The sequence below is a fragment of the Eptesicus fuscus genome, chromosome 11, assembly GCF_027574615.1.
Source record: "Eptesicus fuscus isolate TK198812 chromosome 11, DD_ASM_mEF_20220401, whole genome shotgun sequence".
NCBI classification, from domain to species: Eukaryota; Metazoa; Chordata; class Mammalia; order Chiroptera; family Vespertilionidae; genus Eptesicus; species Eptesicus fuscus.
Window position 1 is genome coordinate 59679145 of NC_072483.1, and position 16482 is coordinate 59695626.

General features: G+C 50.6%; 1 protein-coding gene across 4 annotated transcripts in view; it reads right to left on the bottom strand.

Annotated features, from left to right (window-relative positions):
- The window catches only part of LRRFIP1 (LRR binding FLII interacting protein 1), a 72252-nt gene that overhangs the window by 26648 nt on the left and 29122 nt on the right, over positions 1–16482 (bottom strand). Inside the window, exons 8-12 of one of the 4 annotated variants that reach the window (XM_054723434.1) lie at positions 15794–15853; positions 13395–13457; positions 10948–11025; positions 8464–8529; positions 4610–4687 (exon numbers count right to left, since the gene is read on the bottom strand). The exons of the other annotated variants lie outside the window; for them this stretch is intronic. Coding sequence (XP_054579409.1) covers positions 4610–4687; positions 8464–8529; positions 10948–11025; positions 13395–13457; positions 15794–15853 — 345 coding nt within the window. The remainder of the gene's footprint in view (positions 1–4609; positions 4688–8463; positions 8530–10947; positions 11026–13394; positions 13458–15793; positions 15854–16482) is intronic. 4 annotated transcript variants of the gene reach the window in all.

Consider the following 16482-nt stretch of genomic DNA (forward strand, 5'->3'; position numbering starts at 1 on the left):
GCCTCCAGGAGCAACTCTCCTCTCCTCTGAGTCTCCTTAGTGTCCAAAGAGCAGGAGGGAAAACAAGAGCAGGGACCACGTCCCTCGGGCCAGGGGGCTATACTGAGGGCAGGCTGGCCTCACGCCCTTGGGTGGGGCTTCGGATCCTGGCGCTCCCTGTGCCGGAGAACTCTCCTTCCTGTGCCCACAGCCGGCTGTCCTCCAGAGAACAGGGCAAAACGGTGTCTCGTGGGAGCTTTCCAGAACTCTCACCCGTAGGGCTCTTTTCACTCCTCAATTTGGCAGTTACATCCCATTACGGAGCTCTGACGCTCCGGCTGCGTGCCACACCACCTGTACGTGTAAGAATGCACACCTAGAGCTGTTATTTTTTCAGATGTGCGTGCCACATCGGCCTGACGAGATGTTCTGGGAATCGAGGTGGCCTCGATCGAGAGGGTTCTACCTCACCACCCTGCACCCATGCTCTGAGCTGTGATGACTTTAGCCCTTCAAGGCTGGGTCTTCTCTCCAGTTGGGAATAACATTCCTGAAAATTTCAAAAGACTGACGAATTTCAGAGGAAAGGTGGGGGCGGGGGTGGGGGTGTGGGTGGGCAGTGATTAATTGGGGAACTTATGCGCATACGTGGACACAGACAATAGAGTGGTGAAGGCCTGGGAGGGGCGGGGCGGGGTGGAGGGGGTCAATGGGAAAAACAAACAAAGGGGACATCTGTAATACTTTCAACAATAAAGAAAAACATTTCAAACAACCAAGGAGAAGCTAACTGTCAAGCACCTGGTCTGCTGGAAATCAATTCATTAAACCAGCTGGGCCCAAGGCCTTCAATCCCCAAAATAAGCGAATTGGCAGAACAAATAGTAATGAGATGAAAATAAAGAGAGTGACTTAACTCTTAGGTGGAAGAAGAAGGGCCCATTTAATAGACCGTCAAGCTATCTGGAGAAGCCCGCTGCTTCGTAGCTTCGAGGTTTAAATGGTAGCGTTTCTGACTGGTCATCAGCAATAAAGATTGTGTAGCTACGTGAAGCCCCAGAAATCTTACCTTCACCTACAAAGGTATCTGTCCCCATAAAATGACATCATATATATGTGTACACACAGAGCAAAAGTATTGGTCACACGGGGACTTCAGGCCAGCTCTGCCCTGCATCATTTCACCTGTACCAAAAACGCACACATTGTGTTTGTAGTTCGCAAAAAACAAATGAGGAAGACAAAAAACCCTAAAATCATTGTTTTCTCTTTAATTCTAAAACAAGTTTAAAATAGTTTTTAAAAAGCCTCTGCTCTCAAATATGTAACGGACTCAGAATGTTTTTCATAGAGACCATGTATGCAGAAAAATGACGCTCTCAAGGAAAGTTATAGCCAGTCTGTGCCTAACTGTTGCTGCCCCTCTCTATTCTACATAGTAGAGTAAATGTGTTCTGTCTGCCTTCTGAGTGACAAGGGACAGGTGGTATTTGCCCGCCTTCCTGAGACACAAGTACCTGGAGCCCCTTGGGAATGGACAGAGCAGCATGAGGCTGTTGCAGTGCCCGGGGCTCCCACTAGATGGCAGTGTGCCAAGCTGTCAGGCAGCTGCACCCACTTTAATAAAGCACTCCCTTCCTCTCTCCCCCAAAGACGTAACCCAGATGGTGTGTTTAATTTTGACACAAAGCACAGCATTTTATCTCTGGAAATAATATACAAAGAGACAAAAGAGATGAACAGTGTGGTGGCTGCTGCCCAGGGGGATGAACGGAACCCGACAACATGGTGTGGACATGAGCACAGTGAGGCCAGGGACACGCCAGGCCACACCAGCATGGGACGTCTGCGGACACCAGCGTCCTCATTCGTGGAAGGGTGACAGCGACCACATATCTTGCAGCTTATTGCATTCATGACTTTCATTGCCTGAGCAATACTAAACATTTCAGGTCCGTGTGACCACCTCAGGGTAACAGGTTTAGGAACTACGTACAGCAGGATTTCAGCCACAACTGGGTGCATACAAAAACAGCTGTTAAAAATCTACTGGGAAGAGTCACTTCTAAATATACTTCTGTGAAATTTTAAATTTGAAAAACAAATGCTTAAAGTAGTACATTAAATATTTAACTCCAGCCTTCTAACATCCTATAAATGAGTTTACTATGTAGACTCACTTAACCACAGCATCTGGTGAGGTGTAAAATTTCAGGGTCTCCATACACCATCTGCCTGCCTACCTCCCTAGACACAGAGTACAGTCTGTGGGCCCAGAGAGACCCCAGCACAGACACAGGGGCCAGGCACAAAGGACTTTTCCTCATGGTGTCCCCTTCACCCAACCCCCAGCCAGCACCCCGGACCCTGAATGGGCAACTTGGTCACAGAAACAATGTCACTGCACAGTCCCTCCCAAGAAACAACTGGTCGCCCAGCCGTGAGTTTTGGAACTGGCGGAAGGGGCCAGAGCAGTCTGAAATCTCCTCAGCTAGACCCTCAGTTAAAGAGATTGAGAACTGTGAGGGCCCTCCACCCACTGTGCTTCGTTCCCTGATGGCACCTGCAGAAGAAGCTGCAACCCGCCCCCCGCCCCCCGCCCCCCCCAGCTCCCAAGGTTGGGGGCCTCACTGGGTCCCACCAGACCCCAGGGACACCGGCCACATTTCACGCTCCCCTCTGCTTCTGGTCATCCGCTAAACCCGTGTTATGGGAGTAAATCTGTCACAATTTAGAGGCTTCTGACAAAGAAATCTGTATCTGATTTCAGTCTCTTCAGTCTGACCAGGGGGAGCCCGTTATTCTGTGGTGTCATCACAATGCCTGAATAAACGTGAAGGTCAGATAATCACAGGTTTTACAATTCCGTGTGCCAGGGGCCAGGGCCCTTTGCAAGTGGAGCCACAGACTTCGCTGGTCAACTGTGAATACTTCTTTCCAAAAGGAGGGTTGGCTTGCCATTGACCTCCATGGAGAATGTTTCTTCCAAGGAGTTGGAAGGTTTCACATAGATGAGTTGATGTGTGAAAACCTAGGGAACAGCCGAGCTGGGAGGAGGCTCGCCCTGGAGGCCGGCAGGTGTGCTGGCCTCCGTCAGCAGGAATTTGAGTTTGAAAATAGTGCCCTTTGGTCATTTCGCAACATCCATAAGAAGCAGATTTGCCAGATTTTAAAAACGGAAGTTACACGATCTTGAATAGCTGAGTATCTCGCTCTTCCTGCCCGATGGGTCCTGGTGAGTGATGAGCACCTGGCTTTGAGGGGTGTCCTTACCGCCCAGTGAGTGCATTCAGGACGGGGCTTCTCCTGGTCCCCTCACGCTGGTCTCCAGGATGGGGTGGGGTGGGAGGCTCCAGTGGCGGTGAGGGTGGGTGGGCAGGGGACACGTGCACAGAGGTGGTGTCTGCAGCCCACGCTGGGGACATCTTCCATTCTAACACCCACCGCCTTGGCCCATCTGCTGTTTTCTCACCCCCGCGGGTAAACGGTGGAGAGGGACATTTCTCCACTACCAGGAACACACCTTTTCCAGCCCAGAGATGACCGGCACGGAGGCAGGACCCAGGGAGGTGAGCACCAAGGCCGCCCACCCACCCCAATCAGCAATATGAGCCCAGTCTCCAGGGTCCCTCTGTCTGCTTCCCCAGAAGCAGCTGACATCTGCATCTGGTAGGGACCCTCGTGACTTTGAAAGACTGCATCTAATTTAAAGAACGTACAAGCCACCAGCGCTCATGGGCTATGGAGAGAGCTCAGCTCCAGGCCTCCTCTCGGATTGCCAGGAGCACGGCCTACACGGACTCACGCTCCCCAGCTTTCTTTCCTGTGACCAGGGTTCACTGTGGCCCTGCTCCTGCTCACTGAACACCCCTCCTCTGGTCACTGCCAGCCTCCCCCCTCCCCAGGAGTCCCCGGGGCAAAACCACCCTGTAAATCCCTTATTGTTCAAAGAATGTGTAGCAGCCACATACAAAGCATCCGATGAGGTGAAAGTGCCTAATATTCCAAAGACTCCGGGAAACACGTAATGACACTCGAAAGATGGGGACTAGATAGTAGGGCCCCTTATTTCCCAAAGCAAAACACGGGTCATTCCATGCCGAGTGAGCAACAGGAGTGCATTCTGTGGTTTCGCACACACTGAAGAGGTTGAGACCCCGGGTGGTGGTGGGTTGGTGGGGACCGAGCACAGCTAGGGATGTCATGGACCGTCAGGCCCACACTGCGTGTTTAAAACTGCCCGGGTCGAACAACAAATAACATGTCAAACAGAATGTTAAGTCAATCCTTCCCGTTTTTAAATCATAAAAAAACAACACATTGATGCACATGACTACACTCCTCCCACTGTTCAAAGCTCCCTCTTCCCAGTAAGATCCATCTTCCAGCCCCGCTGTTTAAATAGCCCTTACCTGGTCCTTTAGAAACTGCAATGCAATTCCGGGATCACGGAATAGTAATATTCCAAACTGGGTAGCACGCGCACACCCCCACCCCCCACTTGTGTTTGTACTTAGACATAATAGATTAAGGAGCAGCCCTGAGACTTTCTCCTGCGTCCAGGCTTGTGGAGGCGGACAGAGGACAGACAGGTGAGGAAGGGAGAGAGGCAGCAGACAGGCACACTCACCACTGGGCTGGCCCGCGCCGAGCTGGCTCTGGAGGAGGCGCGGGAGCTGGAGTTGAGGTGGCCGCTGTGCTCCGAGGGCTGTGCGCACAGCCCGGTGGGCCGCAGGCAGACAGAGAGAAAGGGACAGGTTAGCAGAGATGCATGGAGGACAGAGGCCCCGCCCAGGGCTCTGTTAGCTGAGAGGCAGCCCCGTGCAATGCAGAGGAGAGAGGTGAGCATGGAAAAGGCTTCCCAATAAGAATGAAAAACATTAGTCATCACATCAGAAGAACACACAACGCTTGGCTAGGAAGGAGGAAGTGACACAAAGCCTCTGCTGGACTTGGCGTGGAGTCGCGCCTGGTGGGTGCACAGAGGGCCGCCTCACTGCTGTGGAAAGGACGTCAGAACGTGAGCCGCCTCCCGGACCCGCACGGAGCGCGGGGAGCAGACCCGGGCCTGGCGCTGGGCAAGGGGAATGTTGGCTTCGCTACCCTCTTCCCAAGTGGAAGCAAAGTAAGAGTTAAGGTTCAGACAAAAGACAGGCATCGATCTGTCTGTCCCCCTACCTAAACTCTCTCCCAGGAAAGGAAAACGCCAGCAACTTATCTGGGAGCCACACCCTCTTAACTTTGATTTGTGGTCATGTTGGTCCTCATCCTAGATACGTTTCACGTTTCCTTGCTGCTGTTGCTTTTTAATCCTTACTTTCCTCTCGAGCACGGCAGGGTGGGATCACGGGCGTCCAGCAGGCTTGGCACGGCCAGAGGAGCAGCCCTGCAGGGGGCGCTTCCCGACACAGACACAGGGCACCCCTGGGACACCCGCAGGCGTTACCCCACGCACACTACAGGGGCCAGAGCGCTGGGGTGCTCGCCATTGTCCTCTTAAACACCAGCTCTTCATGGGCCTGTTTTCCCAGCAGATGTGATTCCCTGAGGGTGAGGACTGCATTGACCTCATTCTGAGTCCCAGTGACCAGGTAAGGCCTGGCATGCAGCGTGCACTCAAAAATACTTGTTGAATGAAAAATTTCAATCTGAGACTATAAACAGCCTTGGTCAAGAGGAGCTGGTTTCCCAGACCCATCCTCTCCCCATCCATTCCTTTACTTACTCACACTCACAGTCACGCTCACAGGCAAGACCTTGTCTCAGCTGCACAGACGATGGATGTAAGAACCATGGCCATACGGGACATACGAGAGATGTACAGCAGCATCTCTAGCCTCCTCTTGGAGCTTTACTGTGCAAAATAAAGGAAAACACCTAACCCGCAACCTTAAGGCAGAAGACGTCGCCTTTGGGTTTGCGGATGTGAGAGAGGAGACTTCCTCCAGCAGACAAGTCCCGCCAGTTCCTGTCACCCGCATCCTGGTTCAGGGTGCAGGGGTAAGGCAGAGTGTCTGAGCTTACTGCCGACCCAAGTTTCCCCAACTCCTAGGCAGAAACTGTCTCCCATCCTCCCACCTGCCCTGATCCTGCAAAGACGTTTCAAGTCCGTATCGCGATGGTCCGCGTGCTGCCCCGGAGCTGCTTGTGTTGGGGAGTCAGTGTGATTCACGTGGGGCTGAGGAAAGTTGGAAAGATCTGAGTTCAGTCCAGGCTCCATCTGCTGTTGGCCATGAGACTTTGGAAAAGTGACTCAGCCTGTCATCTGTGACGGGAAGGAAGGACCCTGACCACACGAGGCACCGAGGGCTAAGGGAGGATGCACGGTGGGCATTTCCCCGCCTGCCTCTCACTCTTCTGCTAGAAACAACGCCCACGGTTCCTGATCACTGCCCGGCGTGTCAAACAACAGAGAGCCACTTCACACACAGCCACGCGTCCTTCCTGCACCACGCACACAGCTTCATAATGGCAAGCAGGGCGTAAAGCAGCAAGGTTTTCAAGCAAAACAGCTCTACTTTCCAGAACCAGTCATTCAATCTCATGATAATGAAGTCACTTAGCTGTAAACACTTCTGGTGGTGGAGGCTGACGTCTTGGGAGAATGGAGGCGAGAGGGGTCCTCCTAGAGCAAGGCTGTCCCGGGCAGGCTGGGGACAGCCTGGGCTCTGAGGGCCCTCTTGGGGCTCTGGAGAGGATGGACCCCGAGCTTGCTCACAAGATGTGTGTATTTATCAGTGGCCACAGCTACTCTCTGGGCAGAGAGCCTGGGGGAGCTCTGCGAAGCCCCATCCTGAAAGGGGGCCCCTGTCCACGTGGAGAGGGACCGTGAGGCTGGAGAGATGGCGTGGGAGCTCCTGAACCTTCCTCCCACTCAGCCAGCGGCTTTGCTGCTGAGAAGAGAGCTGACGCCCCAAGATCTCTTCCGAGAAGTTTGACCCCAGGGTTCAACTTATTCAATTGAAACCAATGCGTGCTGAGCTCCTCCTGCGTGGGCGTGCACTCTTCGGCGGGGAAAGAATTTCTTCTGATTCTCTTTAATTGTCTGCATGGCGTGATACCAGGGACATGCGGCCCTATTTTAGGGACCCGTGCTGCCAGGACGAGAAGGCCTTTCATTTCCTTCACTCCAGGAAAGGCCCTTCCCCGGGGGCGAGTCCTACCGGAGGCTGGACATACAGGAGCTACTGCCTCTGAAGGCCAAGATCAGCTACTCCAGAAAAGTCCAGCTACAGAGGCGGCATTTAAAGAGAATCTATGGCACACGTTCCCACCAGACACCAGAAGTTCTACCTGGGCCACAGGACACTTAGCTCTTGGGGAAGTCTCATTCTCTTAAAGAATGAGTATGCTGTCTCTTTTCTGATAAAAGAAAATCACTTAGTGGCATTTATCCATCACAAATGACCTAAAGCTATCTCACCCATTAGCTTTATGAACTTTGTAACGGCCTACACAAATATCTAAGAACTGCGGAAAGCGGGCTCCACTACATGAAAAATGCTATGCAATATAAAATTGGTAAATGTTTAATTAGATGTCAACAAAAACTAATGCTGTTATTCAATTATTAGATATAATATTCATAAAATCACATTCTAAAGAAAACTGTAGGTTATACTGGTTACTTTGTAAGAATCTCTGAATATTCATGATGATTGGAGAAATATAAAAAAATCATAAAATTGGATTATTTGACTAATTTATGAAGTAGCCAATCATTTAGGAAAGCAAAATTAGAAAAACACTTTCAAGTATTTCTTAGGAAACTATTCTATTGCACGTGGGGCGTGGCGCATTTTTATGGGACTTTGTGGGGGTGCCCCGGGATGCAGAATTGCTGACCGTGGGGAGGGTTGGGGAGGGCTGATGCTCGGTTTCCACTGGTCCTGGGAGAGGCTCACTAGCTCCCTCGCTTCCACGGACTAACGGTTCGTTTCTCTATTTGCTTACCTCCATCACCCACTCGTTCACTCGCCCAGTTTTTTCATTCAACAAGTATTTCATGTACAACTACCACACCTTGATTGAAATACCATTTCCAATCCTTTGAAGAGGTGGGAAGGCAAAATAAAATGAGGAAATGGCATATGTGTAATGTTCTGAGTCTTTGAATGTGTTCATCGTCCTCGATGATCCAGAGGTGGAAATAACGGGTGCCTGTCTGATTCTCCTTTTCCTCCTCCTAAGACCGACTCCTTCACTGCTTACGCACTGTCTGCCTGTGGCAGGGAAGAGCTGATGAAGCTCAGTCCGGGCCAGTCTCCTCCCTGTGACTGTAACGAGTGAGGACACTGAACTAACACCCACAGGCTTCGTGATTCCCATTATCCAGGCCCCTTCGTGCGAGGGAAATTGAGACAAGACATTCCTTCCTCCCTGTGACCTAGGCCAGCTATCCCCGGGGCTGGACCGGTGCCGGGCGAGCCACCCAGGTCATGCAGCAGATGGGAGGACGCTCTGGGAACACAGACAGCGCCTTACAGCGTAGGAACCAGAGGCGCTTCCTCGCTGAGCCCCACCGAGACTGCCGGCACCGCACACAGACGCCTGCGGCAAAAACAGACCTTGAGGACAGGGCGCCTTCCTCTCGCCCGCCCCGCACCCAGAAAACTCCGCAACACAAGCCAAGGCAGACCGGCACAAGCCGGGAGCGCGTCCTGAAGGACACCGAGAGGGAAGGCGTGTGGGGAGGGCTCACGGCCACCGTCCCAGGGCAAGTGCTGGGGAGCAGGGCAGGGATTGCAAAGTCCAAGGGAGAGATGATTAGCTGTTGCCGACACCAGCAGGTGCTTTCAATCTATGACTCTGAAAAAGACACCTCGCTGAGTGAAAACCTGTTAGCCCAGATTTAGCTGAGCAAATCATTCAAATATCCTGACCTCTGTCACGGCATCCTTGTACCCGGCACTTAGAAAATGACTCTAACATGAAGTGGCTTTGGAATAAAATAGGACATTAATTGCAGTTTGATTTTTATAATTATTTAAAACGTGTGAACTAGAAAACAGAGTATCTGATTAACATGAAAACCCCATGTAATGAAACACCGAGGTAACAGGAGTTGACAATACCGTGAACGGCCATGTCAGCCTTGGCCCAGCTCAAAGGGCCTCCCACCTCCCGTTTCCCCTGACACAGCTGGTTTGCTCAGCCGGTGACGTGTCTAACTCACACGTGTGCAATCTGATGGGGATTCAGGAAGTTATTAACCACTTAGCATAGCCACTTTGAATATTTAAGTTTCCCACTCACCTAAGTACCTTGTATTTAATACTGGAAATTTCCCCAGTAATACAGCACACAAAGGATTAATACCCGTTAATGTTACACCAAAGCAATAAAAAGCCACCTTTCTTTCTGCCAATGAATTAAGTGAACGTTGCCTTGCTCCATTCCTGCCCAAAAAGGCGAGACAAACACTGCCTCCTGGGGACTGAGCGGGTGACGGTTACTGTCAGCTGTGGGGAGAGTAAAACCCAGATCTGGCCAAAGGTGACAGACACCATGCAGGTGCGAGCTCCACGTCACTGGCAGGTCACTCCCAGCGGGGCTGCTGACAGACGCAGGTTTGCGGGGTGGGGCGTGCACGCGCAGTGGGGTCACGACGGGGGCGGGCAGAGGGGCCTGGAGGGGGGGCGAGCACACGCACCCGGTAACTCCCCGCTGGCCGGGCAGCGCTGTGCAGACAGGAGGGCTGGAGGATGGAAGTAAATGGCATGTTTAAAAGTCTTGACAAAAAAGGGCAACAAATCCCAAGCCAGGTAATCAGACACTCTTAGTTAGCACGGCAGCCAAAGTGTTGTGCAACGGTTAGAAGAAAAAGTCGATGTTTTCAGTATATCTGAGAGATACAAACACAAGTTCACAGGCAAGAGAAATGCAAGATGATTGTTAACTTTAAAACACTATACTTCCCCAGCATCTTTGAAATATGACTATTTTCTAGACATTTCTTTCCAGGTATTCCTGGAAGAAGGCGTGAGGGGATGAGGCAGAATGGTGACAAGGTAAACAACACCCACAAGAGCAACCAAACCCGCAGTCAAACCCCAGGTTAAGAAAGCACGGAGGAGTGTTAATCCACACACGTCCACGCAGGGAGAGGGAGCAGCAGTGCATTTATTTCTAGCAAAGGGTGCCGGGAGCAGCCTTCACGACACACAGGGAGCTGTCGGCCTGCGGCTGCTGGCCAGCCAAGAGCCCTGCAGGGTGTGATGGGACGTGAAGGCTGGTGTGGCCGCAGACTGAGCCCCAGAATAGCATCGTGACTCATTTCCAGGCACAGGCCATGGAAAGCCCGCAGCACAGGGCCACCGGGCCAGTCCTGGAATGTGCATGACCAGGGGTGAGTCACTCAGCGACGTGGGGGAGAGGACAATACAAGGAGAGGACAATTCAGCCTCCATGACTGGGTCCCTACTTGGAGCTCTGACAGGGCCTCCCTGCAGCTCACAGGCCCAGCACCCGCTGACCCGCAGGCGGGCCGGTGCAAACAGGAAGCGAGGGGAGCGTGAGCCAAAGCAACAGGGCTGTCCCCCCTCCTCAGAGACGGAGGAGGCCGATCATGCCCCCAAAGCCTTCCAAATTGCTTCCTGGACACAGCAACCAGAGAAAAATATTTTTTAAAAAACAAATGAAACCCCAAATGGGGAACAATTGCTGGAAGAGGAGGAGGGACCCAGGAGACCAATTTGGGGGCCCTGAGCTTTTGAAAAGAGCCATTTGCTAGAGCCTCCTTCTTCCTGAATCCCCTTTTTCTATATAAGGCCTGAAGTTATGTGCGATGATGCTTTTAACAGTTGAGAAAAGTCTTAGCAAGTCAGTGAAGCAATGAAAACCACTGCTGGGCTCTGCTCCTCGGAGTGCACACGGAAGAGGGTGAAGTGTCCACACGTTTTCTCCGCCGTGAATGACACACAGGGAAGGAGGAGGAGGAAGCAGGGGCGTGAGAAGGGGGAGACAGACCCGGCTTCCACTCTGGGCGAACAGGACTTGGGGCGCAAGGCCGCCGCGGGGAAGGCCGAGGTCCGAGCAGGACGGCCCCTGCAATCAGAGAACACAGCGGAGGGGACGAGGCTGCGGCTTCTTTTCATCTCAAAGGCACATCGTATTGTACATTCACACAAAACCACCTTTCACAACAAAATCGGTAACAGGCAGGCCCTGCCGGGGGCGGGAGACAGAAGGACGATCAGAAGGAAATAAAGACGGCCCCGTTAATGGACAAACTACGGTGGGGGCCACATGGGGACTTCTGAGTCTGCACACAAGCAAAACCAGATTTCATTATTTTTCAGCGGCAGCAAGACCACAGGGGTGCTGAACGTCTTTGTCACTGGAGTTCTGATTTGTAAAGTTTGGTGGGAAAAGCTCAGAACCAAGAATTTGCGGAGCTATCAACCTTCCTTTTCTGTAGCAGAACATTTCATTGGAAACGGCCTTTGGCGTGGCCTCCTGGGAATTCGCACAAAGCGGGCGTCCACAACTCACTGCAGACGCGGCGAAGTCAGCGCTGTAATTCTGAGGCCAAGGGTCTAGGATATTGCTGGGGGACACTACTCTATAAGTTAGTAATTTCCCCAAATAAAATGTTTTACCCAAACGAAAGGACCCTGGGAGAGGCAGCTCTTGGCTCCGTTTCTGTGCTCCAACCAGAAAAGAACAGGGCTGCCCCTGAAGGTGGAGAGGTTCCGTTCAGGCAGCTGGGGGGCACCTTAAGATGCTCGCCACCCCTCCAAGGCCCGGAACTCGTGCCTGCCCCGCCTACGCCTTGAGCAAGCGGCACCAAAATGACCTGAGCGGGCAAGTGGAATTCTGGGCTGGACAGGCAGAAACCGCCTGATATTTAACACAAATGCGGAGACTTGTTCCAGGGGCTGAAAGCACAGGGGCCACGTCGCCAAGTGGGAGAAAGCGCCCGCAGCCCCCTCCGGACACCGCACAGTCCAGTGCAGGGTTTGCTCCGACATAAACAGCAGGAGATGCTCCTTAGAGAAGTCTCCAGGGCTACATCCTGCACTGACACCTTCCTGCTACTAGATTTAAGTAAAATTCAAAAAGCCCGGCAACGGGCGGGGAGATTGCGAGGGCGGGCGAGTGACAGGTGTCGGGCAGCGTGATGCTGGGACACATGCCCGAGGGAAGTGCCGACGAGCCTGACGCTTCCAAATGGCCAGCTCTCATTGTGGCTTTAACCCGGGGATGCGGTGATTTCTCTTACGTGAATGTAAGTGAGTCAGACACGTGGTGAACAATTCACTGGTGGGCACGGGGTCCCTACCACCACCTTCTATTTGAGAGCAAGTATCTCCGCTCGGAAAGTGAGCAGGAAGTTTTCTGAAGGACAAAGTGCTCTTTGTAATAGCAAAAATGCCCGGAGTTAAGAAAATGCACAGAATACCCACAAAACTCTTAAAGTGTTAAACCCCATCAGTAGTTTAACACTCAAAAAGGTGTTAAAACCCACCCATACGTTGCTGCTTACAGCTCACTCAAAACTCTCGGGGGAAGAGGGTACAGAAGCCCTGAGTGAGGCTGGAGTGTTGATTACTACAGGGGCCGGGAGGCAGCGGTGGGCGTTTGGAAAGTGGGTGAGCAAGCTGATGGGGCTGCCAGCAATGTCTGCCTCCGCCCCCCCCCCCCCCAACCCCAGGCAAAAGCAGGAAGTAGGAGGGGACCAGGCCTGACAGAGGCGAGGGGACAGACTCCTGTGGCTCCACCTGGTTACTTCCCCCTTTTTCTATCTTTCCCCCTCGGTTTACGCCTTAAGGGTGAGCACACTTCTTAGCGATGACACTTCCTGGCTGCACAGGCGTGTCGGGCAGGCGGGTCTGTCTTCTGTTCCAGAAGCAAATGCTAACGTTTGTGACCCTCCTTCCTACACGAGCTCCGTGTTTGCTGTGAACACGAACCTCACTTAGGACAAGCAAGCCTTACCTCCCAGGGCCCTTCAATTATTGAGAGCTATTTGCCTATCAAAATGGATGCACATCCGTGGGAAGGCACTCTGCTGTGCACACTTGTGGATTTGGATTTGATTTCCATGCCACCAAGTTTGCATGCACTCTAACACTAATTGTGTTTCCGGGGACTTTCAAGGAGAGACGTTCAAGCTTTTCTTATTTTTTTTGTTTCCTTCTGATGAATTCTAACTACCAAACAGCCACATAAATACTTCCTTTCATTGTACCCAGCTGACCAGCACAATTCATCTGAATTACACATATCATACTAATTACTGCTCAACAACTGACTTTATAATCCATCCAAATGAAAATCTGTAAAGTAGATGTTAAGAGAGAAAAGAGCTGAGTTCACACACACACACACACACACACACACACACGAGGTTGCATGCTACAGAACCTGTAGTTTCTGGAGAGAGGATGTGAAAGATTTAAATGGAAACCAACCAACTTCTCCTCTCTGGATGAGGACACGGTAGAGGATCTGCCGTCACCGCTGTAGGTGGAGTTCTGGGCACCAAAGAAGACATTGTAAGTGAGGCACAGTTCCTTACCGTCGTCCCCAAAGCCCCGCCTGTCCCGGTCAAAGGCAAATACAGAGTACACAACCACACCACGTTAGCCCTCCATCCGAGGGAGGATGGAGACCTGCCACTGCAGAAATTCTTAGCAACTAGAGGTTCTGAGCTATCGTTCATGTTCCAGTGTTGACGTCTCTGTGATGCCTGTAGTTTCACTATTACTGTTTTTCACAATTTCCTACCTCTAGTCTTATTTACAATTCCATACTAAATCTTATGATGGATAGTCTATCACCTGCTGGTCTAGACTTACAGTATTACATACCTTCTTAGCTACCCAAAACTCCATTGATGCAAATTCTGCAATCTTCCTTCAGGCCAGCATACCCGAGGGCTCCCGCTAAGCCTGAGAGAGCCACCCTTTCCATCCGAGAACCACTATCCACAGAAAGCAACTGGCCTACAGCCGTGATTGTGGTTTTACTGGATATATACTCTAAAAACTCCTGAAACCATCCCAGAATTTAGATGGGGAGGCGACTGTAAATGCTACAAATGCAGGCATGAGGTGGGGATCAAAACAATGAAGCGGTACCCCTATGGAGACTGAGTTCCCTGTAGAGGAAACACTGTTTCCAAACTCCTACTTCAGCCTGGTCTTTTTACTTCTTCCCACACTGGTATTCCCCACATCTAGAAAGCTTCCCAACCCCACCCAGCCTTTCTCCAAGCTCATCCTCAGGCTGTCGGGTTCATTCCCAGATCTGCCTAGCCATGCTGCTTGCTGCATTAGATGTAGGCTATTTGGTTCTTCAATCATTATACTTCTTGATTATTTATTAAATCAGCTTTATATCCAATTTTACTCTGTGGCGCACAGTTTTACAATCAAGTTCTTTTGTATTTCTAGAGGCATTACTTAAAATCTGAATAACTCATAAAGCATACTTTTATTCCAATAACATAAAAACCAGAGATTAAAATATTTGGCTGCATTTGTAGAACACAGAGCCTGACGTCCCTTGTCCTGTCACAAAAAGTGGCAACTACACGGGTGGGATGTTCTAGAGAAGAGGTGATGTTGGGTAGAAGTTAGACTAAAGAGCTTCTACAGCAATTTCCAACTCTCCACAATAGACTTTGTGATCAATTAAGGTGAAGCAATGCATTGAGGGTGGAAAGCTGCAGACTAGTCGATACAACCCCGACGGGCAGACTGGGGCCATCAGAGCCCCTTGTGGCTCTTGTCCCGAGGGCCATCAGGGCACAGGCTGCAGGACACCATGGTGTGCCAGTGCCGTGTCCCAGAGTGGACAGAAACGTAAAGAAATACGTAACAGGACTGGAGGGAGTCCAAAGGAGGTCTGTGCAAAGGGCAACGTAAGCAGGGAGGCAGCCTGTAAGCGGGAGGACCTTTTTCTTAGCCTGGAAGGGGAAAAGCGTACAAAGACAGAAGTGTATGCAACCCTTAACAGGCAGGAGGGGAAAACCCGATCAGCCGTCTCAGAAAGCTAAGGTGGGGTTGGGTGACCCCTTTGAAACCTGACCGTAGAATTTAAGTATTTTTATGACATAGCTTAATATAATTAAGATAAATTTAAAGAAATACTATGTTACACAACTAGTAAAATGTATTATTACAAAAAAGAAAGTGAAGCAAACATTAAGTACAGGAAGAGTTTACACAATTTAATGTATAACAGATCTGCAGCAGGTCATGAAACAATGAAAAATGTAGGCAATTTAGCCTTTTGAAATCCACAGGGACCTCCCTGATAAATGCCCAGGCCTCCCCGGCTCCTCTCCCACACTCCTGCTTGGTCCCTTCCTTCTTCTCCCCTCCCGCCCCCCCACCTACAGAGGATGACTCCCTTCTGCCTCCAACCCTGCACCGTGAGCATTCCAACGCTGGTATCCAGGAAAACACAGGCTCTGCCCATCCTTAAAATTACAAACTAGAAACGTGGAAGGCTGGAAATGTCAAATTTCAGTATATTTGAAAGCTGAACATACATAATATACACATTATACACATACAGGGCCATAAAATAATGAAAGAGCTAATCTTTAGTTCTAGATCTTTTAAACCTAGGGATTCTTATCAATATGAATCTCTTACACTACCACTTAGAATGTCAGAATACTAACATTCTAAGACTGTTTACTAGTTGAAAAACATTAGCTCTCATTCTGTCATGTGCTGGGGCGGTAAAAAAAGAGAACCACTGTAACACAGAAACAAAAGCAGCTAGATTGAGCAATATTTTTTAAAAGCTTCGCAGCAACCTGTTTGAATTCTGTGCCATGCAAATGTACTGTACTAACCCTGCCAGATCTTCTGCTCGGGGGCTGTGATCCGTATAACTCTCCATCGTAACCATTTGTCTGTTTCAATGAAGAAAAGAAGAAAGTGACATCAGCATACAAATGAAGGCAGATTATAGACAGGTACAGATCAGCAAGGAAGAATCAACCAGGTATAAGGGGAGCGGATGAATGAGAGTCCAGGAAAGCCCAAGTCCCAGCATGACCCCGAATGCCTCCCGTCTCCCATCTGCTCCTCTGCACCCCAGGAAAGTCCACTCAGTGTCACTTGTAACTACAGGGCATCTGAGACTTAAGGCAAAATCCCTCCTATGGACGAAGCCCGTGGGCAGTTTCTTCTTGTTTCCAGCTTGATGGCCATGCTGCGGAAATCCCAGCGTGCAAGAAGCCTGCCTGCCAGGCAAGGGGGGTCATGGTTCGGCCTGAGCCAGTCAGTGTTCAGTTCTGGGTCGGGGTAAGTCCCTGATAATCGTGGCCCATTATGAAGTTTTACTCAGAAATTCAGATACAGCTTCTATTCAATCTATAATGAAATGTAAACGTTCGTCATGGAAAAACAGTAGGATACATCCTCTACATTCGTTTTTCATTCATCCAGTCTTCCTATTTTTTCCCCCCAAAATAAAATCTGAGGACATATTTCATGATTTCATAATTTGTCCTCCAGAAAAATGAGAGCAGTGATCAAG